Genomic DNA, 23667 nt, shown 5'->3' with positions numbered 1-23667 from the left:
GGCAACCCACTCCAGTATTCTTGCCTGGAGAATCCCATGGACGAAGGAGCTTTGTGGGCTACAGTCCACGGGTCGCAAAGAGTTGGACACGACTGAGCGGCTTCACTTTCACTTTACATAGTTACTGGATAATAAGATTTTATAATTCTTTCAAGAAAAATGAATGATATACTGAAGATACAAAAATTCTATTAGTAAATTATTCACATATATTTTAGATCTTCAAAGAAAGGAACATTTTTAAAAACTGTAAGTGATGACATATATGGTTTATAGTAATTAGCAATAATAATTCAGTAATAAATAATCTGAAGCATCACTAGTTCTCAGTTTTCTTTAAATTGATTTATTATATTTGTGTACCTTTTATCTCTGTGTAAGGTATGTATATGGCCTGATTAAATGTTCCAAAAAAGGAATATGGGGCATGATTTGTGAAACAAAGTCTGTGCTGTTTTCCTCAGGGTCCTCTTTTAAGACAGCAAAGTCCAAACAACTTGTGTAACATTAACAAATACTCTTTCAGTGTTTGGAAAAATGTTTTATTTTCCAAGTTTGTCTAATGTTTAAGGTGGGTGTTAACTATGGGCACAGTGATATCAGTCTATAAAATAGGCTATTCTAGAAAAGTACAGGGCATATTACACACCACTCCCCTCCCACAGATTAGCTGCTACATGGGAACTCAGAAGTGAAAAGAAATAGATGTAAATAGATGTCATTTAAGTTAACAACTTTGGTTTCTTAGTTTAATTGAATCTACTCCAGTTAAAATCCTATTTCTCATTAACTTTACAGGAAAATAATCAGGCTTCACACAATACAAACTTAACTTGTGTAAAATTCACAGCTTTGGTGAAACAGGTTGTGAAGAGTATATGAACTAAAAACAATGTGTGGGGAAAACAGACTGTGGTGTATGTCAAGAGTTCTGGGGAGGAGTGCAATTATTCCATGTTATGGATTTTTGTCAAATACTAGATATCTGTTCACCAGAATACTTCCCATGTTGTGTTTCCTGCAGCTGACTCCACAAGCCTCTTCTTTCTCATGTCACATCCCAGTGCTATGCTTCACATTTTCTTCTTATTGGGAAACACTCTGAGGATGTCTCGTCTTTCTGAGTAAAGATGATTGTAGGTGAAATACATACCTGAGGTAGACAAGAAAATGGGAAAATTAAGATTGATTAACCATCACTTTGGAGAAGGCAATGGCACCCCACTCCAGTACTCTTGCCTGGAAGATCCTAAGGACGGAGGAGCCTGGTGGGCTGCCGTCTATAGGGTCACACAGAGTCGGACACGACTGAGCAACTTCACTTTCACTTTTCACTTTCATGCATTGGAGAAGGAAATGGCAACCCACTCCAGTGTTCTTGCCTGGAGAATCCCAGGGACGGGGGAGCCTGGTGGGCTGCCGTCTATAGGGTCACACAGAGTCGGACACGACTGAAGTGACTTAGCAGCAGCAGCAACAATTTCTTTGGAAAGAACCATGGTTTTGAAATACAGCGTATTGCCTGGAGTCCAGGAAGAGGACACTTGCAAAGGAGACTCAAAGAAGAATACTTAAAGAGGGATCAGATCTTCTGCAGAAGGGGAAGTAAATTCCTCCATCTTACTGTTCTGCATATTACAAAGAAGGAACTTTTCCCCGTTCTTTAACTCTCTCCATTCCCCCCAAAGTTTCACATTTGTCTTCTCTTTTATGTGTTGTTCTTACATACCTGATAGTTGTTATCTTCTAGAGGTAATACTTATCTTAAGGATGTATGAAGGTTAGAGCTGATGAAACTAAAATTTAACAAGAGAAGTCTGTTTCTCGATTTCCTGGACAGATTAATTAATTGATCAGGTTTTCTCAGCTTAACTTTTTGCTCCATATATTTTTCTTGAGTCTTTAGCACCTACTCCCACTTGCCTGCTAGGAAATGCTAGCACATACGGCCAAACAAACAGGAATGAGAAACAGATACAAATGGGAAATCCAAAGATAGCCAAGTTTACTTAGTTTGACATCCTGATTTTCTTTGTAGATGCTTGTGTCTGTTGGTGAAAATTTCATACACAAAGCAGTTACATTTTCTGCCAGTAAAACTCTTTTTGTTCATACAGTGATATATTTGATCTCATAATGTCCTGCAAAAACCATTAGAAATAACTTCTAAGTGCTTTACTAAGTAATAAGGTCCAGTTCATCATTCCAGGTTTCCTCTTTCATCTCTTGCATGTTTGCAGACCTTTCTATTGATACTAAGGTAGATGGCAGCACAAACCAAAAAGCACAGGAAGAATGCAAAAACAAAACAGAAGAGCCACTTACCTACAAACAGCATCATGAGATATATTTTCAGCACATATGGGAAATAGAAGGATAAGTCAAAGGGCAGCTTTGTGGAGTAAGTGCCAAATGATTCGAAATAAGGCAGCGACTGATAGATGGTAAATGCTGTTTAAAGAAAAAACGAATCATGAAGGTTTCCCTTCTTAACTTGCTACATGGATATGTATGTATGTTAGCACAATTGAAGGATATTCTGAATTTGATAATGACAACCCTGCGAAAGCTGCTGAATCCTTTTGCCAAAGCTATAATTTGGTATGGAAATGCACTGAAGATCAGATTGGCAAGGCCATTACAGTAGTGGGATCTGCTAAATTTTTATCCTTGTTTTATTTTATTGTGCATATACAGAGTTTACTGTGTTTCTCTGTTTATTGAGGTATAGTTGATGTATAAGTTTCAGGTGTGCAACAGAGTGATTCACAATTTTGTATAGTGGAGTTTAAATGGCTATACTCCATTTATAGTTATTATAAAACATCAGCCATATTCCCTGTCTGTATAATATATCCTTTTAGCTTATTTATTTTATACATAGTAGTTTGTACCAAAAATGGTATCTCAAAATACCTGTCCTCTTAGCCACAAGTAGTGGTGATAGATGAGTGAACATGGAAAATGCTTCATATATTTTCCTCTTAGAGTTTCACAACACACATTGGTAGAATGGAGATTCTGTCAAGTTCTGCAATAAAGAAACTGGTTTCACCCATTTCCTCAGTTTAACTGGTCTTGGAATAGCTCCTTCTTCCTCCCCATCCCCAGCAGTACTTAATAAAACTTCTGAGGAATAGTGTGAGAAATGCTGGCCTCCAATTACTTTGAAGGAGGAGGCTCTTGTCAAATAAAGAGTTGAATATTCTATGGAATTATACACCATATATAGACCTTTCATAACATTTCATGGAATAAAATGACAAGGTACTATGGTTATGTAAGATGTTGTCATCAAGGTAAGCTGGGTGAAGGTACATGGCAACAATGCACTATTTTTGCAACTTATTGTGAGTCTAAAATTATTATTTTTAATTTCTTTTCTTAAAAGATGGAGGAAAAGTCAGGTGCCTACAGCTTCTATAGCCAGACAGTGGCATCAGCATAGAGTCTGCACTTGACACCAAAAAAAAAAAGGAAATATATAGAAACGTACAAAATTGCAGTCACCTACATTCCACCACCCAGAATTAATCATTATTGATATTTTGTTTTATATGCTTTCAAAATGTTTCTGCATATGCTTTTTTTAATTGCAAGAATAAGTATATGAATCTAATTTTAATAAAAGAATATGCATTTTACAGCAACCATATACAAACATAGCTCTCCTAAGAAACAAGAAGGCTTACAATTACGGAATAAAAAGAAAAGTCTACTACATATTTATTCATCCCTTATTCTTAGGAAAATATTAGTCATATTTCTACTTTATTACTTTATATGTTCTTTACAGTATTTTTCATATTATCTAACAAATGAATGTACTTAATAAATGTTTCAATGAGTGAGGGATTTTGTTCTCAAATAAATGTGCGATCCATTTTTTATGGTTTTTAAGATTTTCTAGATTCTTTTGGCATAGTCTAATTTCAAAACTCAATAATAATTCTTCCTTTTGAAAACAAAACATATTTTAAGATTATACTTAATATGATTTACTAGAATGTAAGCTCTTTTTCTCTGGTCATTGGTGGATAGAAAACATATGGGTATATCATATATACTTTACAATTATTATCAACATCACCATCATTTTATGTTAAATATTTCTGTATGTTTTCCTTTAGTTACCTTAACATGTGCTCTCTTCATATCTCTACGCCTTTGGTTTTCAAAAACTTTTATCATGTCTGTTTCAGAGTTTCCTTCCTGTCTGCTAAATCTATTACAGAAGGAAGCATATATTCCACAAATATCCTCAAGCTCTATGCAAATAGATGTTTAATCACTCGATTTTAAGCTTAAGTTTTACATTTAGGCTTAGTAATCAGCTTACTTCACATTGTATTTAATAATTCATTGTTTATTGATCATGTACATTGGGTTCATAAGAGAAAGGAAGGAAGAAACAAAGACAACCCCATATTCCCGTGAAGCTTAGAGACTAGACAGGGAAATCTATATTAATCGAAGAATCATGCAAATGTCTAATCACTGCTAAGGTTTTACTAAAGAGATTCATAGTGGGAACTGGTGTAGATGAGGAAGTTGAGAAATGTTTCCCTGAGAAACCAATGATTAATCTATATGTAGAGTTCATTGCCTCTGGCAAAGTAGGCTGCACAATAGCTGGTAAGTGGGAAGGCTAGGCCTGCTCGGGGGAACTGAATTTCTATGCATTAAAAATAATCACTAAGTCACTAAATGTTAAACCCCCTTTGGATGAGGAAACAGACTTAGAGAGGTTAAATGATTTACCCAAAACTCAGCGAGTTAATGAAGGTAAGGGCCTGCACTCAGATGTCCTCATTCCTCATCCAATATTTTGTCTACTGTGCAGAACTGCTTCCTCCTCTAACTTTGCTTTTTAATGCTTTGCTTCTTTGCATCAAGGGAAGTATGCCAGGAGAGATAACACTGAGTCAGCTGAACAGTGGCAAAAATAGTAATTTAATCATCAGAAAGTGTTGTAAACCATTATTGCTTTGTCAGTAAACAATACAGAAAGTCACTCTTTTCCTACCTTCAGCGAGAACACACAAAGGATAAATTGGCATCCACAGGGTTTGACTGAACCATGTCAAGACAGCATAGGATATTCCAATGACTGACAACATGCTATAAGTGTACCTGAAAGGAGACAAGTTTGCTCATAAACATTTGCTGCTGGTGTCTGGGAAATAACAGGAGAAGAAAACACTTTACTTTGTAACTGAATACACAGGTAAAACCAGAGAGCATGCAAATTCCTTACTTTATTTCCTGTAATGTAAGCAGAAGAGGTAAAAAAACGGAGGGAGAGGAACCATGTCAGTCTGGCTTGTCTCGTGGGGTGGATCATAGATAATTATAGAGGTAAAGAGAAAAAAATGTAACTCTTGTCCCTTAGCAAATTACAGTTACAAGTTTCCTCAAATAGTGACTTCAATTTCACTTGGAAGCCAAACCCATTTTATACAGCAGCTAAGTTTCTTAAGACAGACAGACCTATAAATATCTATGGAAATAATTTTAAAACTTTTTTTTTAAATGGGCCATCCTGTGTAAACAACTAAATAACGGGCCTTAGGGGCTTGTTTTGAGTACAGGAGGTGATTTTAAACCTGCCTTACTGATGTAACCTGCCTTTATTTCTCAAGCTTAAGCATACATCAGAATCACTCAGAGGGCTTGCTAAAGCACAAATTGCTAGGCATCTCCAGAGCATCTGATTCAAGGGACCTGAGAATTTGTATTACAAACAAGCTCCAGGTGATGCTGACGCCACTGGCCCAGGGACCACACTTAGAACTACTGGCGCAGGCAGTGCATACATATGGCAAAACAAAATCCAAAACTCCGAAAACATGAATGCAGTAAAGTAAATCTTTCATTCACTCCAGGACCCTCATTCCATTTCTCAGAGGCAATGTCCAATGCCAGTTTCTTACATACTCTTTCCAAAATCCTTTGCCTATGCTTATCTCTGTGTATATACTATATATAATATACATCAGTAGCGCAAGCACTCACCAAATATGGCATGTTATCAAACTTTTTATTCTTTACCAATACAAGGAAAAAATGACATTTCACTACTCTGATGTTTTTTTCTCTTATTACAAGAGTAGGTAAGCATCTTTTCATATGTTTAGAAATCATTTCTGTAGAAGTCCAGAGTGTCTCTTTTTTGCTGTTGCTTGTGGTTTGGGTTTTAAACCTAAAAATCCATTGTCAAATCCAAGATCAAAAACATTTACCCTTATGTCTTCTTCTGAGTTTTATAGTTCTAGCTCTTCTGTTTATGTTTTTAATCCATTTTGAGTTAATTTTTATATATGGTGTGGAGTAACAAACCGAATTCCTTCTTTTGCATGTGGATATCCTGTTGGCCCAGCATCATTTGACTGAAAGATTATTCCAAAAGACTATTTTTCTCCACTGAATGATCTTGGCATCTTGTCAACACTCAACTGACCATAAATTTGAAAGTTTATCTCAGAACTATCAATTCTATTCCACGCTATATCTTTATGTCTGTATCACACTCTTGATATGTACAACTTTTTTTACTTTGTAGTAAGTTTTGAAATTGAGAAGTGCGAATCTTCTAACTATGTTCTTTTTCAAGATTCTTTTGGCTGCTCTGGTTTCTTGAGGTTTCCATATGTGTTTTAGGATCAGCTTCTCAGCTTCTGCATTGAATCTGGAATGCAGAAGATCAACTTGAGAACTGTTTCATCTTAAAAACATTGTCTTCAACTCACAAACATGGGACATCTTTCCATGTATTTAGATCTCCTTTCATTTCTCTGAACAATGTTTTTAGGGCACCAGTTGTGCACATCTTTTGTTAAATTTACATCTAAGTACTTTTTAGATGCTATTGTACATGGAACTGTTTTCTTAATTTTATTTTAGGATAGGCCCTTGAAATGGGTAGAATACATTTAATTTTTGTAAAGCTGACCTTTGAAAAACACAGATTTGAACTATGTGGGTCCACTTATATGAAGATTTTTTTCAATAGTAAATACTGCAGTGCTACACTCTCTGGTTAGTTGAATCCAGACACAGAACTGCAGACAGAGAGGCACTCTATATATGAAAAGTTATATATGGATTTTCAACTGGGCAGAAAGTCAGCACTCCAACCCTCACCTGTTCAAGGGTCAAATGTATATCAATTTTGTATTCTACAACTTTGCTGAACTAGCTTATTCTAGTACTTTTAGTGAATTCCTTATGATTTTTTAACATAAAATTGTATCATATGAGATAATTTTACTCCTTCCTTTTTGATGTAGATGACTTTTATACCATTTTCTTGCCTAACTGCCATGCCTAGAACTTCCAGTGTAATGTTGAATAGAAGAGACAAGAGTAAACATTGTTGTCTTGTTCCTGATCTTTGGAAGAAAGATCAGTCTTCCACCATTAACCATCGTGTTATTGTGGAGTTTTCACAGAGACTTTCATCAGTTTCAGGAAGTTGCTTTTCAAAACATCATTCTAAGGTAAACTTGGAAGTTAATTCTACCCCCATTTTACACAGGAAAAAAAGAGTTTCAAAATGGTTGAGCAGTTAGGAATTTCAGTCCTAGATTAAGAGAAATGAAAACATATGTGCACACAAAAGCTTGTACATGGATGTTCATAGCAGTATTCCTCCTGACCAAAAAGTAGAAACAGCCCAAAGTCCATCAGCTGACAAATGAATAAATAAAAATTGGTATATCGATATAATAGAATATTATTCAGCCAAAAAAGAAATAAATACTGATACCTGTTACAACATGGCTATACCTTGAAAACATTATGCTAAGTGAAAGACACCAATCACAAAAAGCACATGACATGTGACTCCATTTATATGAAACGTCCAGAACAGGCAAATCCATACAGACAGTATACTAGAGGTTGCCAGAGGCTGGAAGGAAGAGGGAAGGGGGCATGACTGCTGATGGATTTGGAGCTCCTCTGGGGGGCAATGAAAATGGTCTCAAATTAGATAGTGGTGAAGGTTACACATATCTTTGAATAAACTAAAACCAACAAAATTTATACTTTAAAAGGGTAAATATTAAGGTCCATGAATTATCGCACTGCTGTTATTTTTAAGATTATGTGATTTGTCCAAGCATAAGTAGTAGAGGTGAGGTTCATCTTGAGATCTTCTACTTCTATGTCCCAAAGTCTTTCCATCACATCACAATACCACTCTCAATGCCAAAACTACTTTGTTCTCTAATGGGTCTACTGAACTTATCTGAGACTGGACTGATACTGAAACAAGTGAGCATACAGAGAATAAAACATCAGAAAGCCACGGTTCCCTGGGACTTCCCTGGAAGTCCAGTGGTTGAGACTTCCCCTTCCAATGCAGGGAGTGAGGGTTTAATCAGTGGTCAGAGAGCTAAGATCCCACATGCCTTGTGGCCAAAGGACAAAAACATAAAACAGAAGCAATATTGTAACAAACTCAATAAAGACTTTAAAAATGATGTACATTAAAAAAAAAAAACAACAACAAGAAAGCAAGACACAGTCCCAGATGAGGCTCCATGTCTCATAAACAGAAAGTCACAGGCTATAAAAGTCCCTAAAGTTTGCCCCAAGTCCACAAATCTTTCAGTTAAAAGTGAGAAATAACTAAGTTATATATAACAAAGAATTATAGTCACTTTAATTCAACAAAATATTTCATTTTAATCATTCTACTTAGAATATGTTAACTCAGCCAAGATTTTGACAAAAAAGAATTTTATATAACCTCTGCTAAAATGCTGTGGACTTTTGTTACCCATTCACATCCAGGTCTTTCCAGCAAGAGGGACAGTTCTCAAGAAGTAGCAGTTAGGAACCTCTCCAAAGTGAGCCACTGTGCAAAGAGGCTATTTTACACCATTGCTGGTAGAGATACTACTGGGCGCATCTCATTGCAAAGCTTTAGAATTTAGAAGTCAACAGAACACCAACTAGGGCAAGGATTCTAAACCTGAGGTCCAAGGATTCCCAGTGAGCTCATGAACGAGCTTCAGTTATTTGAACCTGCTGGAGCTGTATACACATGTTTTGGAGGTGTGTTTTTCACCCCAGAGAGGTAAAGCCCTATATTTAAAATACTCTTGAATTCAAAGAAACCAACTTTGTAAATTGTGACTATGATAGAAAAGTCTGGCTTTGTTTATTAAAGTAACATGCTGGAGCAATTGCCGAGAATGCCTTTCATTAGCAAACAGCTGTGAGGTTTATTCCCAGTTGGTGTTATGCCTGAATGCACTGATTTGCTCTTGTAATACCATGGTAGGTTTTCATTATCTTTGATATGCCCATTATGGAGAGCACAAAAAATACATTTCCATATCAAGATAAAATAATATGAAAAGAGGTTATGTATTTATCTCTGAGCAATCAAACACAGGCAACTAATACTGGTTTCACTGTAGAAAGTAATCTGGCTTTAAGAGGTTATTTTGCCTCCTTACCTAACCATATCCAATAGATTCCAAAAGATGAATAAAACACACACCACGTATTTCTCTTGGACTTCTTCTTGACTGGTGATCACCATAAAGAGGACAATTATTCTTTCTGTGAGCTAACAAAAGAAATAGCAAAGTCAAGAATTAGGATCATCTATTTAGCATGTAGGCAATTTTCTAATTTTAAAAACCAAAGTTCCTCTTAAGAAATATGCTTTAACTCTAAATATGTATACTATACAATTAATATGATCTCTGGGGGAGTAAGGTTATGGGTGAATTTCATTTCCTCCTTTTTGGTTTCTTTTTTTCTGTATTCTTCAAATTGAACGTAATGGATAAAAACATAACAGATATTTCATCTGGATCACAGCATGTCCCTTCTTGTGACACATGAACACATGGTTTTACTCACTTTAACAAGCTTTCATTGGGTGTCCACTAAATATCAGGTGCTAAGACAACATATACAATGAAAAGCATCGTCCTTGCTACATAGGGTAGCAACGGTAGGAGAATGTGGGGCTTTCACTATAGCACAGTGTGAGTAATGCTGTCATTTAAAGGGTCGTGTATGGGAGGAGAGGTGGGGGAGATAGACTGTGTGGGAAAAGGATGCAGAGAGATATATGGAGACAGGCAACATTTCAGCTGGATCTTGAGGAATGGACAGGGTTTGTCAGGTAGACTGGATAGGAGAGTGGGCATCCTGGGGAGCAGCCAGAGCAAAGAGGCGGAGGTGTGAAAACACAGCTGTGCTGGCATCCCTGAGGGCCGGAAAGGAAGTGCACAAACAGAACCATGGGAGATAAAACTGAAAACATGCTGCTGGTGAAGAGTTTTGAATGTCAGGCCAAGAAATTGCCATTTCATCCAACCAAGAAGCCACCATAGCCTTTTTTTTTTGAGGGGGGTGGGGTGTGGTGCAGGGGTGTTGAGAGTTGAGAGGTGGGAAATAATATAATCCTAACCCTTAAGCTAGTGGAAAGTGAATAGAATTCACAAATTCATATTTTTTCCTAGTCAGTAAGCATTTGTAAATCACTGAGAATGCACACACTTATGGCTTAGCTCCAATTACTGACCTCGAAATACACATTTCTCTTTCCAATCTAAATATATGTATTTTTATGCTGTATTAATATACTTCGTATATTCTGCATTTTTGTTGGTTTTTAATAGAATATTTTACTTTCCTCACAGTGGTCACAGGAAAATATCCCTGAGATTGAGAGAGCATATTAGTGATAAAGACGAGGGCTGACTTGTGTCTTTCAGTAGCTGCCTTTATTTTAAAAGCAGATCAGGGAGAAAAGACTTGGATAATCTGTGACTTTGAAGCACAGCCTGTTAGTCCTGGAAAATCACCTAGTGCAGAGAAATCTAAAATTTGCCAATATCAGGCCAGAGGATCAGAAATACACATGTAGAAGCTGTATCAGCATGTTTATAACCACATTGGTGAGTCAAGAGGGCCCTTACTTAGCTAAGGAAATTAGACACAATTCAAACCTTAGTCAATCGATGGAAGCTACCTACATGGCAGTTTTCTTTTGTTAGTCTTTCTTTCAATGCTCTAGTTTCTTGACTTAACCATATTTATGTAATGAAGTAGACTTTACTGAAATGATTAATTATTGAATGATCTGAGCTTGCTGCCATGACACACAGCAACCTTAAGATAACAAGATCTTAACAGCAAACAAGTACTTAGGCACTGCCTAATCTTACATTTCATCAGTGTCTGCTAATTGGGAAAATTATCTAATTTTTGATCAAAATCTCAGGAGATAAACACATGAATGCGTGCACACAAACACAGTTCTAATTACATGGCTGACTACTGAAATAAAGAACATAAAGTGAAAGTGAAGTCACTCAGTCGTGTCCGACTCTTTGTGACCCCATGGGCAGTAGCCTGCACCAGGCTCCTCCGTCCATGGGATTTTCTAGGCCAGAGTACTGGAGTGGCTTGCCATTTCCTTCTCCAGGGAATCTTCCTGACCCAGGGATCGAACCCAAGTCTCCCGCATTGTAGACAGACGCTTTACCATCTGAGCCACCAAAGAACATAAGCTACTTCTGATAAGACAGATCTCTAGGAGCCCTGCAAGATACATGCCCAACCCCACCTTTTTACAAACAAGGAAATTGGGAACCAGAGAAATCAAGTGATTTGCCCAACCTAGAAGCAGACCTGGAAACATATATATCCTGAGTGTCCTGGCTTCCAGAGTTGTAAGCAATCTCTGATGCCAGGCTGTCCCTCAGTTGATGAGTAGGGAGGGAAAAGAATCTCCTAAGAGGGGCTGGAGCTGCACAAAGAAACACTGTTGAAAATAATCACTTAAGGGACTGTGGTACATTGGTGATGGAATCCCAACTGCATAGAAGAGGTAATAAGCATGCCCCCCAAAACACAACCACATACATACAGGTATGTGAAGACCCATCACCCCCTCTATGATATCCATCTAATTAACAAATTATCTGATGGTTATTTAACTCTATCTTGACCATTCAATGGCAAGACAATGGGAGAATATAGTTGGCAATATTCCTAAATTGGTAAAAAAAAAAAAAATTATTGATTACTTTGTGCCAGTATCTAAACACATGTCATCTCATTTAATCTCCATAACAACCCCAGGAAGTCCTACTGCTATTTTCTGCCTTTTACAAAGAAAGAGTTCTTTGTAGTCATTTAACAAAGTGAAAATGACTTGCCTACAGATGTGGAATCAAAATCTAGACCATGTCATTCTAAATTCCTTGTTCTGAAACACTAAGACATTTTCACCTTTGCTTTTTAATGGGCTATACCCTCATATAATGTCTATCAGTGAACCAGTGAAGTTGCTCAGTCATGTCCGACTCTTTGCGATCCCATGGACTGTAGCCTACTAGGCTTCTTAATCTATGGAATTTTCCAGGCAAAAGTACTGGAGTGGGTTGCTATTTCCTTCTCCAGGGGATCTTCCCAACCCAGGAATCAAACCCAGGTCTCCTGCATTGCAGGCAGATCCTTTACTCTCCAAGCCACCAGGGAAGCCCTTTCTCCTTCAGCAACTGTAATATTAGAAAATCACAATGGCTTTTCCCTGTCAAATAAAGATGAGTGTAAAACATTTTAAAATGTACAGAAGAAAACAAACATATTTTTGTGAGATACAAAAATACATACACACACATATATATGTATATATATACACACATATATATGTATATATATACACATACCACCATCAATTGATATTATACCTGTGATCCTAATTGCTCAACTAGCTAATTGTTCCTACTGCTTTTGGGAATTACTCACCTTCATATTTTGGCAAAGCAGTTTACAAAAAAGACAATTCCATTGTGACTTATCAGTGTCACAAAGGTAATGTCAAAATAATAACACACACGAGCAGAATTCTCTTCAATCTACTTCAAAGTAGCTAGATATTGTGCATTTTTTCAAAATACTGTATGCAATCAGCTATGAGTACTGTGTGAGTAGCTTGGCCACATTCTTAACTACAGTTTCTTCATTTAAAGATGGGGAAACAGGAAAACCAAGAACGATTACACAGCTTTAGAGTTTTGTTTGGTTATTTTAAAGAAGGGGCCTCAGAGTCATCTTATAATGTGGGAATTCTTCTAGTTGTCTGCAGAATTCTAAGGAAGGGGGTTAAAATGAAACTTTGGACCTGACCACATGGGTTTTTGAAGCTTTTTCGAACATCATGTCTATTCTGAAAACCATAGAAAAGATAGTAAATGAATAAAAGAAACAGAGGACAGATAAAATCGCAAAGAGATAAAGAGGAAGACAAACGTAACAAAAATTTAATAATAATTGGCCCAGGGTGAGAATAACTGTCTTCCCTACTATGATGATTCCCTGATTCCTCCCAACAACAAACACTTAAAAACCATTTGAGCCCCGTCAACAGGAGACTTTGCCTGCTCACATTCAAATAAAAGTGCCAATATATACTTGCCATTACTTTTTAATTACCAAACCAGGATACAGTCCAATTACAAGTGATCATACTTCTATAAATCAATAGAGTTGCAATTAATAGGGATTAAAATCACGCTTAAATATCCTGGAATTTCTAGAACTGCAAGAAATCAGATTTCTAATAACAATTTCTGTTATTGGACAAGCCTACATACTTTTGGAAAGCAGAAATACCGTACAGATTTTTGAGACATATTCAAGGTGCTTTTCTTTCTTACAAATTTACCTGTCCAGTTTCTCATTTGCATTTCCTACTTTGGAAATAACTCTTAACTTTGAAACTGTTTTACCATAAAATTAGTATTATCCACTTTAGCCTAAAAAAGTAAAAAGTCCAAAAAGGTATGCCAAAAGAAAATATGACTTAGATTCAGATGAATTTGATCATAGTCCAAGAAAAATAATTCCATATGCTAGAATACAGCTTTCACTTAACCTGGGTTAATTCTGTTGTCTAAAATGAGCATTTAGTTGCTAAATTGTGTCCAAATCTTTTGTGACTCCATGGACTGTAGCCCACCAGGCTCCTCTATCCACCAGATTTCCCAGCAAGGATATTGGAGTGGGTTGCCATTTCCTTCTTCAGGAGATTTTCCTGACCCAGGGATTGAACCCATATCTCCTGCTTTGGCAGGCAGATTCTTTACCACTGACCCACCTGGGAAGCCTGTAAATTTAATGTTAAGCAATGCTATATGCATCTTAAGTTGTTTACAGATAATACATATCAATAAATCTTGTTCCTAAATAATATGCTTCTTCTGGGACAGATGTGTACCCCTTTTCATATTGTAAGGACATACATTTAAGGCAATTCCATCTAGGTCTTAGCTAGCTAACTAACTACTCTTAGTTTGTACTCTAGATATTGCCCCAATTTTTACTTTACATTTGATATTTCAACACTAAAGTAACTTCATCCTAATACTATTTCTCCACTTCTAATGAATAAGCAAAATTTAAAATCTCCCATCAACTTGTAATGCAGAGTTCTCAATAGGCTCCTTAAGTTTATACTCTGATTTCCATCTTTTAAACTTTCATGATATTTCAGCAAATTTTAATATAAAGATCTATGCCACTATTTCATTCAACAAAATTTAAGGTGTTTATGTTCTAAGTACTTTGCTCGGTGCTGGCAATACAATCAGATTCTAACATTTTAATTATTTTTACGATGCAAATTTGTCACATTTAGTTATCCATTTTTTAAATTTATTTTACAAATTGTTAAAATTATACTAATGAAAATACTTTTTTCTGTAAATTTTAAATGTATGTTCATATAGCCACCTAACCCTTATCTCTCCTTGTGGAAAATATCACTTTTTAATTTTTCTTGCCTTAATTCAGCAATGCTTTCCTATACTAAATCTCTATCAGTGAATTTCCCATCTTCCTTCAACCTGCCTTTAAAAGGAACATGGTCATCTAAGGCTCAAGACATGGCAGAGGAACCAATGATACCTAAAATAACAGCAGCAGCTACCAGGTATTGTACTCTTAACTAAGTGCTAGGAACTTATCCCACCCACTTACTCAGTTACTCCAGAAGATACATGCTATTTGCATATCACATGAGAAAATGAAGCTCAGAACAATTACATTACTTGTTTAAACTTATATAACTAAGAGATAGAACTGGAATTTGAAGCCAGTTCAGTTCAGTTCAGTTGCTCAGTCTTGTCTGACTCTTTGTGGCCCCATGAACCGCAGCATGCCAGGCTCTCCTGTCCATCACCAACTGCCAGAGTCTACCCAAACCCATGTCCATTGAGTCGGTGATGCCATCCAACCATCTCATCCTCTGTCGTTCCCTTCTCCTCCTGCCCTCAATCTTTCCCAGCATGAGGGTCTTTTCAAATGAGTCAGCTCTTCATATCAGGTGGACAAAGTATTGGAGTTTCAGATTCAACATCAGTCCTTCCAATGAACACCCAGGACTGATCTCCTTTAGGATGGACTGGTTGGATCTCCTTGCAGTCCAAGAGACTCTCAAGAGTCTTCTCCAATTTGAAGCCAAGTCTACAGCATTCCCAGGTCTGTACAAGTAGTGAAAGTCACTCAGTGGTGTCCAACTATTTGCAACCCCATGGACTATACAGTCCATGGAATTATCCAGGCCAGAATACTGGAGAATCCCCTTCCCTTCTCCAGGGGATCTTCCCTACCCAGGGATTGAACCCAGGTCTCCTGCATTGCAGGAGGATTCTTTGCCAGCTGAGCCACAAGGGAAGCCCCTGTACAAGTAGATGCTACACTAAATAAACACGAAAGACCACTCCTTTGCAACTGCATTCAGTAAAAGGGGCAGAATGAACAAGAAATGGCTGGGGAGTATTCTAATCTCTGGACTTGGATGAAGGGTACTTTTTTTTTTTTTTTGCAAATTTATTCTTTTCCAGGTAATGTATGTGGCGTCCTTTTCCCTACAGAGCTGGATGATGGTGGTTAATGTAACCCAGTGTAGGTAGAGGAGCCAGGCACCAAACCCCAAGTCTGAATGGCTCCCATCCTATGCCCTTCCTCTGTACTACACCGCCCAAGGCCGTGGCATAGTAAGACTGGGCAGTGGCTATGAAATCTTGTCCCAGGAGAGGATCACTATAGTGCTGCACAAAGCAGCAAGCATCATTTCTCTGAACGCTTCCAACTGGCAATTCTGACTGTGCAGTGTTTTACGATGGGGTCATTTTTTTCATGGAATTCTCCATGTTAGTGACTTGGGTTGCACATTAGCAAAGGTTGGCTTTTTCACTGCCACAAAGTCGAGTGGCTGTAAACAGAACAAAGTTACGTATGCAACAGATTCTATAATATAAATAATGTGATTAAGACCTACCTGCAAAATCCTAGGAAGAAGATGGTTTGATTCAATGCCAACATATATGTGCAGCAACTCCAAGAGGGAAATAGACTGGCAAAGTTGCATCACAAGTCCAATTGCATAAAAAGTGTCAACCATTGAATCTGTGTCCAGTGAATTAAAAATACAGACATAGTAAGTAAAATCTAGATCACAACCCAAATCTAGGAAGCAGTTTGAAATACAACTGAGATTCCTTACTTCATTTTCCTTTGTACATGTGACAAATTTCCTAGATTTCTAAATTACAAATACTATGTAACCAAAGAAAGCACATCACATCATTGTACAGTTTAATTGCTCCTCTTCCAAAAAGAATTTAAAACTTGAAAAGGAAGGCTCTATGACCAAAGCTAAAGCATTTATTTCCCATTTATATGATTCTAAAGGAATTCCAGCTGAAAGTGAGTTTATTAGAGAAACTGCTGTGCCCTCTCCTTGTCTATGGACAAGAAAATGACAGAGATGAGAAAATATGATTTCAGAGATTTATGAAAATGACATTAATGATGCCATGATATCAAATAACATCTTCCATTTATATAGCATTTATGTCCTGCACATACATGGTTAGGGCTTTCTGGATTTTTGTGAGTCGGGCCCATTGCAGAGGGCTCCAAACAAATACTACATTTGACACAGCTGAAATGGATGGAAACAAATGTCTCTCTAAATAGAATAAATGTGCTGTTTTTTAAATGAAATCCTGCCATATTAAGAAACATCTAGGGAAATCTTTATCGTCTTCACTCCCTAGTTATCATTCACATGATAGTAATTTATCAAAGAGTTTCTCTTCTCAGCAGCTCTATGAGGTAGACATTCTTATCATTCCCACTTTATAGATGATTCCTGAGGCATATACAGTCCTGCACTTGCCATAAAAGCATGATCAGTCACACGGCTCCCTGAAGGAAGAAGGAAGCTGGTGTCTATTCCAGGTGCTTGAGTGCTGTTGAGCTATTTAATTTATATACTGATTTGGAAATTGTACTGACCTCCCACACAGTTCTTTTCAAGCTACCTTCTGTAGAAATGGGTTGTGTTTCTTTAATAAAATGCAACTTCTCTAATTATGGATGGCGAGATCACAATTAAGAAATAAATACACTGCTGACTAAGGCATTTTCCCCCCAATGGAAAGGCCAGGCAGCATAAGAATAAATTCATGTCTTGTTACTCATATTGTGAATGACCTATAACAGGCCCTTGAAGCCACAGCTAACTTCCAAGGTCTAGAAGTGATGCTTTTTTCCTAAAAACAAAAGGAAGTTTTCCAAACACCTGTGTTGTCCTCTGCTTGAGGACTCCCAACACTCAAAGCTGAAACACAAGCCTCAAGTTATATCTTTGGAGGTTCTTAACAAAGGCAAGAATTTATCCGCAAATCTGCAGTTAAAAAAAAGCAACATCAAATAGTTTATGGTATCACAGAAATAGATTAATTTTCTCATGATATTGAAGGCTGAATTGATGAGCAGAGCATGACTTATCCCAGATATATACTAATGTTTGTTTTTAGCTGAAACCAGCAATTGCTCAAATTGTCAAGTCATGCAACACTTGGAAACTGTGATGACCCTTATCCATGTGGGGATGGAAAATGAAAAGAATTTTATTTTGACAGTCATTTAATGATTTGTTTTTTTTGAAAATTTAAATGCATTTAAAATCTTTACTTTCAGGAAATTGGAGAAAGCTTATGACTTAAACCTTTAGCACTAACTCCCCTATATGTGATGAGTCATCTACAAAATGTGTCATTTTCCTATGGACACACTGCCTTTTAAAAGGATTAAATAGAAGAATGGGGAATATAGAGTTTGTCTTTCATTTGTTAGTAGTTTCCAGTTACCTTAAACCTGGGGAATAAGAAACCAGAGAAGAACTGGTTAATTTCTAATTTCTATGCAAAAAAAAAAAGTTACACTGGAATTTACAGATTTCTTCAACACACACCAGATCTGCTAAGGTTTGGTGCAGAACCAAGAAAGGAAGAGTGAAATGGTACACCTCAATGCCACGTCTATGTTTTCAGGGCAAATGCCTACTCAAGGAGAACTCACTTCCCTTTCCCTCATTTTACTTACTGCCTCCTCCAAAAAGGTTTTGGTTTTTGCATTAAGAATGAAGCATGCTTACTGAAAAAATATGGTCACTAAATTTCAGAGAAGTGAAGGATATTAGGTGAAGTTCACAGAAGTTAAATTATAACTAGGACTAGGTGAAAATGAGGATTAAAAGTTAAAAATTCAAAACTGTTTTGGGCTTTTACCTTTTCCAAATGAAAAGAATCTGACTGTCATATTTGTAAATATCCAGGAGTGGCCGCAGAACTGGATTAAGTAGTAGATGAAAAGATAGGCATTCTTCCTATACCTACAATACATACAAGAAAATACTTCCTTTAAGCACATTAAACACTTCCTTTATAATCACCTTTTCAGCATTATACACATGTATTTTAACTAATTTACTGGCCAATCTGAGACAGCAAGAGACAATTAATCCATATCTGAGTTTTTAATTTGGATACCCTTCTAATCCCCATGAGATTTTGAAAGCACACACTATCTGTTACAGTGACCATCCTGGGTTTGTTTAAAGCCAGATATGGTTCTATTTCAACATTCACTTTCAGCTGTGATAAACCTCTCACTTTGCTGCTTCCCAAGGGATAAAAGCAAGCATTGCAAAGTTAGCTTTGAGTATTTTTGAAAAGAAAATATGGATGGAGAGAGGCCCATGTGGTCAACGTGTTCCTGCTAAGTGCATAACTTGAAGGATAACTAGTTTATTGTTACAAGATGGGAGTAGCAATGGTGGCATGCCCAGGCAGGGTAATTCAATCACTGAATGTCAGGTCCACGAACCAAGGCAAATTGGAAGTGGTCAAACAGGAGATGGCAAGAGTGAACATCGACATTTTAGGAATCAGCAAATTAAAATGGACTGGAATGGGTGAATTTAACTCAGGTGACCATTATATCTATTACTGTGGGCAAGAATGCCTTAGAAAAAATGGAGTAGCCATCCTAGTCAACAAAAGAGTCTGAAATGCAGTACTTGGATGCAATCTCAAAAATGACAGAATAATCTCTGTTGGTTTCCAAGGCAAACCATTCAGTATCACAGTAATCCAAGTCTATGCCCGGACCAGTAACGCTGAAGAAGCTGAAATTGAACAGTTCTATGAAGACCTACAAGACCTTGCAGAACTAACACCCAAAAAAGATGTCATTTTCATTATATGGGACTGGAATGCAAAAGTAGGAAGTCAAGAAATACTACCTAGAGTAACAGGCAAATTTGACCTTGCAGTACAGAATGAAGCAGGGCAAAGGCCAATAGAGTTTTTCCAAGAGAACTCACTGGTCATAGCAAACACACTCTTCCAAAAACATAAGAGAAGACTCTACACATGGACATCACCAGATGGTCAATACCAAAATCAGTTTGATTACATTCTTTGCAGCCAAAGATGGAGAAGCTCTACACAGTCAGCAAAAACAAGACTGGGAGCTGACTGTGGCTCAGATCATGTACTCCTTATTGCCAAATTCAGACTTAAATTGAAGAAAGTAGGGAAAACCACTAGACCATTCAGGTATGACCTACATCAAATCCCTAATGATTATACAGTGGAAGTGAGAAATAGATTCAAGGGATTAGATCTGATAGACAGAGTGACTGAAGAACTATGGATGGTGGTTCGTGACATTGTACAGGAGGCAGGGATCAAGACCATCACCAAGAAAAAGAAATGCAAAAAGGCAAAATGGATGCCTGAGGAGGCTTTACAAATAGCTGTGAAAAGAAGAGAAGTGAAAGGCAAAGGGAAAAGGAAAGATATACTCATTTGAATGAAGAGTTCCAAAGAATAGCAAGGAGAGATAAGAAAGCCTTTCTCAGTGATCAATGCAAAGAAATAGAGGAAAACAACAGAATGGGAAAGATTAGAGATCTCTTCAAGAAAATTAGAGATACCAAGGGAATTTTTCATGTAAAGATAGACACAATAAAGGACAGAAATGGTATGGACCTAACAGAAGCAGATATTAAGAAGAGGTGGCAAGAATACACAGAAGAACTATAAAAAAGATCTTCACGACCCAGATAATCATGATGGTGTGATCACTCACCGAAAGCCAGACATCCTGGAATGTAAAGTAAGTGGGCCGTAGGAAGCATCACTACAAACAAAGCTAGTGGAGGTTGGAATTTCAGTTGAGCTATTTCAAATCCTAAAAGATGGTGCTATGAAAGGGCTGCACTCAATATGCCAGCAAATTTGGAAAACTCAGCAGTGGCCACAGGACTGGAAAAGGTCAGTTTTCATTCCAATCCCAAAGAAAGGCAATGCCAAAGAATGCTCAACTACCACACAATTGCACTCATCTCACACGCTAGTAAAGTAATGCTCAAAATTCTCCAAGCCAGGCTTCAGCAATATGTGAACCATGAACTTCCAGATGTTCAAGCTGGACTTAGAAAAGGCAGAGGAACCAGAGATCAAATTGCCCATTGGATCATCGAAAAAGCAAGAGTTCCAGAAAAACATCTACTTCTGCTTTATTGACTATGCTAAAGCCTTTGACTGTGTGGATCACAATAAACTGTGGAAAATTCTTCAAGAGATAAGTATAGCAGACCACCTGACCTGCCTCCTGAGAAACCTCTATGCAGGTCAAGAAGCAACAGTTAGAACTGGACATGGAACAACAGACTGGTTCCAAATAGGAAAAGGAGTACGTCAAGGCTGTATATGTCACCCTGCTTATTTAACTTATATGCAGAGTACACCATGAGAAATGCTGGACTAGATGAAGCACAAGCTGGAATCAAGATTGCCAGGAGAAACATTAATAACCTCAGATACGCAGATGACACCACCCTTATGGCAGAAAGCAAAGAACTAAAGAGCCTCTTGATGAAAGTGAAAGAGGAGAGTGAAAATGTTGGCTTAAAACTCAACACTCAGAAAACTCAGATCATGGCACCCGGTCCCATCACTTCATAGTGAACAGATGGGGAAACCATGGGAACAGCGAGAGACTTTATTTTGGGAGGCTCCAAAATCACTGCAGATGGTGACTGCAGCCAGGAAATTAAAAGACGCTTGTTCCTTGGAAGAAAAGTTATAGCCAACTTTTAATATGCTAGACAGCATATTAAAAAGCAGAGACATTATTTTGCCAACAAAGGTCTGTGTAGTCAAAGCTATGGTTTTTCCAGTGGTCACGTATGGATGTGAGAGTTGGACTGTAAAGAAAGCTGAGCGCAGAAAAACTGATGCTTTTGAACTGTGGTGTTGGAGAAGACTTTTGAGAGTACCTTGGTCAGCAAGGAGATACAACCAGTCCATCCTAAAGGAAATCAGTTCCTGAATATGCTGAAGATGAAACCCCAATACTGTGGCCACCTGATGCGAAGAACTAACTCATTTGAAAAGACCCTGATGCTGGGAAAGATTGAAGGCAGGAGGAGAAAGGGTGACAGAGGATGAGATGGTTGGATGGCATCACCAACTCAATGCACATGAGTTTAAGTAAACTCTGGGAGTTGGTGACGGACAGGAAGGCCTGACATGCTGCAGTCCATGGGGTTGTAAAGAGTCGAACACGACCAAGCGACTGAGCTGAACTGATTTCTGAATGCATTTTTGTGATTGGGGTCAGTATCTTACCACTGCCTATTATAGTTTGCAAGAGTAGATAGTTTCCTTCACCAGGCACACACAGAAAGCAGTTTAAGGGCCAGAAAAGGGAAGTGAAGCTTAGTTTGAAAATTGGTTGATGGGGATATGACTAAGAAAAGATGAACAGATACATGTTTGAGGGGGTCAGAGGAAGCACTGTTTAAAGTGTTGTCTCTAGTACTAAAAAGTGGCGGGAGTGGCCGGATCAGGGTAGACAAGATTTTTTTCCTAGCTGGAGATGTGAAACCTCTGAGAAATAAAGCAAAAAAATTGAGAAGCAGATAAAATGTAGCTTGATGAGCGTACTCGGGTACCCCTACAGATGACTACGGCACACTACTAAAAAAGTAGGGGAAAGGAATGCCTCCTTGAAACCTACAGCAGTCACTTGGCTTGTGGGATAAACATAGACATCCCAGGCTCTACCCTCATATCACCGAATCAGTTTTTCTGGAACCGGGGCCCCTGAAATCTACACGGGTGCTTGGTGCTTCTGCAGCAGGTAGAGAAAAGGCAAGGGAAGCGCTCCAGGTCGGAGGAACGGGAAGAGAAGAAAGACCGCAGAGAGCGTACAAAAGGAAGGGTGGCCACGCAGCCTGTCCTTTCTCTGCTGTAACATGGGGAAAATAACAGTTATTCCTAGGGTTGCCGAGAAAATTGTATTAGCTAATATCTGTCCAGAGCCCCAGGGAATGTGAGGCGTAAGGCTGCTCCGGCGCTGGCTGGTGCTCGCCCCGCGGAACTATGTGGGCACCACCCACACACCCCCACCCGCACCCCTCCCGCTGGCGGCCCTTCCTCCCGACCCCCTCCCCACCCTCCGGGGCGAGCGCCCTACCTGGGCTGCAGCCAGGCGGGCAGCGCCACGGGTCCCATGGGCCGCCGCCACCAAGTCTTCCAGCGTCGTCCGGAAAGGAACACCCACCGGGGAGCGCGGGAGGAGTGACTGGGTGGCTGGGCTGCCGGGCGCGGAAGGGCGGGGCCTCTCAGCACTCAGCAATTTACCAAAAAAAAAAAAAAAAAAAAAACAACAACCCAGGTCGTGCAACGGGCACCAGAAGAAAACCAAGTTCGTGAAGTTCCTGAGGCGGCGGAAGCCAGCAGCACCACGACTGCCAGCGGGGTTCGGCTGGTGCGCGAGGCTGGGCTGGTCTGGCGGGGACCCCAACACACCCTAGTCCCAAGTTAAGGTTCACCAAGCTCCTTACCCAGCTTCCCAGTCTTTGGGTTGAGACTCCCAGTTGCAGCCTGGAGGAAGTGCATAGATCCCACCCCTGACCCCTGATCTCCAGAAGCGTGCAGTCAAGCAGTCCCAAAGCCTTCTGGGATGCGTGAGCCCCAGCTGGGCGCCTCTCAGGACCCTCAGCTGTGAAAGTCACGATTCGGCGAGGATGCCTGTGAGCGCGCCTTCCCTCACACCTTTTCAGTCAAAAGGCCTGATTCCTCAGGTATCAGACTCCTTTGCCGTTAATCTCTCCTGGATGCACTCAGTTCTTGCTCTTGGGGAGCGTTTGATCTAAAGGGGAAACTGATTTACAAGCAAACACTGGTGGCTAATCAGTCATCGGTGTCATCAGTGCCCAGGCCAAGCAGCAAGAGAGGAAGAAAGTCCTGGATGGCCTGG

The 23667-nt window shown here is 38.7% G+C and overlaps 1 protein-coding gene across 3 annotated transcripts; it reads right to left on the bottom strand.

The window, feature by feature from the left end:
• Positions 1-526: 526 nt before the first annotated feature.
• HACD4 (3-hydroxyacyl-CoA dehydratase 4) lies at positions 527-23667 on the bottom strand. 3 transcript variants are annotated; one of them, XM_055577929.1, is made up of 8 exons: positions 23252-23641; positions 22882-23002; positions 18621-18724; positions 16322-16449; positions 9471-9583; positions 5027-5133; positions 2326-2451; positions 527-1153 (listed from the first exon to the last, which is right to left on the bottom strand). In XM_055577929.1, exons 1-8 carry the CDS (start codon positions 23304-23306, stop codon positions 1074-1076), a joined length of 834 nt encoding a protein of 277 aa, XP_055433904.1. In that variant the 5' UTR covers positions 23307-23641; the 3' UTR covers positions 527-1073. The 3 variants fall into 3 exon arrangements, with proteins under 3 accessions (XP_055433904.1, XP_055433906.1, XP_055433907.1); XM_055577931.1 differs by lacking the exon at positions 2326-2451 and having other exon boundaries at positions 23252-23667; XM_055577932.1 differs by lacking the exon at positions 22882-23002 and having other exon boundaries at positions 23252-23402.

The sequence above is a fragment of the Bubalus kerabau genome, chromosome 4 (genome assembly GCF_029407905.1).
Source record: "Bubalus kerabau isolate K-KA32 ecotype Philippines breed swamp buffalo chromosome 4, PCC_UOA_SB_1v2, whole genome shotgun sequence".
NCBI lineage: Eukaryota > Metazoa > Chordata > Mammalia > Artiodactyla > Bovidae > Bubalus > Bubalus kerabau.
This window is presented reverse-complemented; position numbering and strand designations above follow the sequence as displayed.

Bases quoted from the DNA above. Each gene is read 5' to 3' on its own strand.
- HACD4 (XM_055577929.1), bottom strand. From the start codon at position 23,306: ATGCACTTCCTCCAGGCTGCAACTGGGAGTCTCAACCCAAAGACTGGG. The intron at 23,003-23,251 runs GTAAGGAGCTTG...CGCGCCCGGCAG, and splicing joins CCCAAAGACTGGGAAGCTGG to CCCAGCCACCCAGTCACTCC. The intron at 16,450-18,620 runs GTAAAAGCCCAA...CACTGGACACAG, and splicing joins ATTCTTTTCATTTGGAAAAG to ATTCAATGGTTGACACTTTT.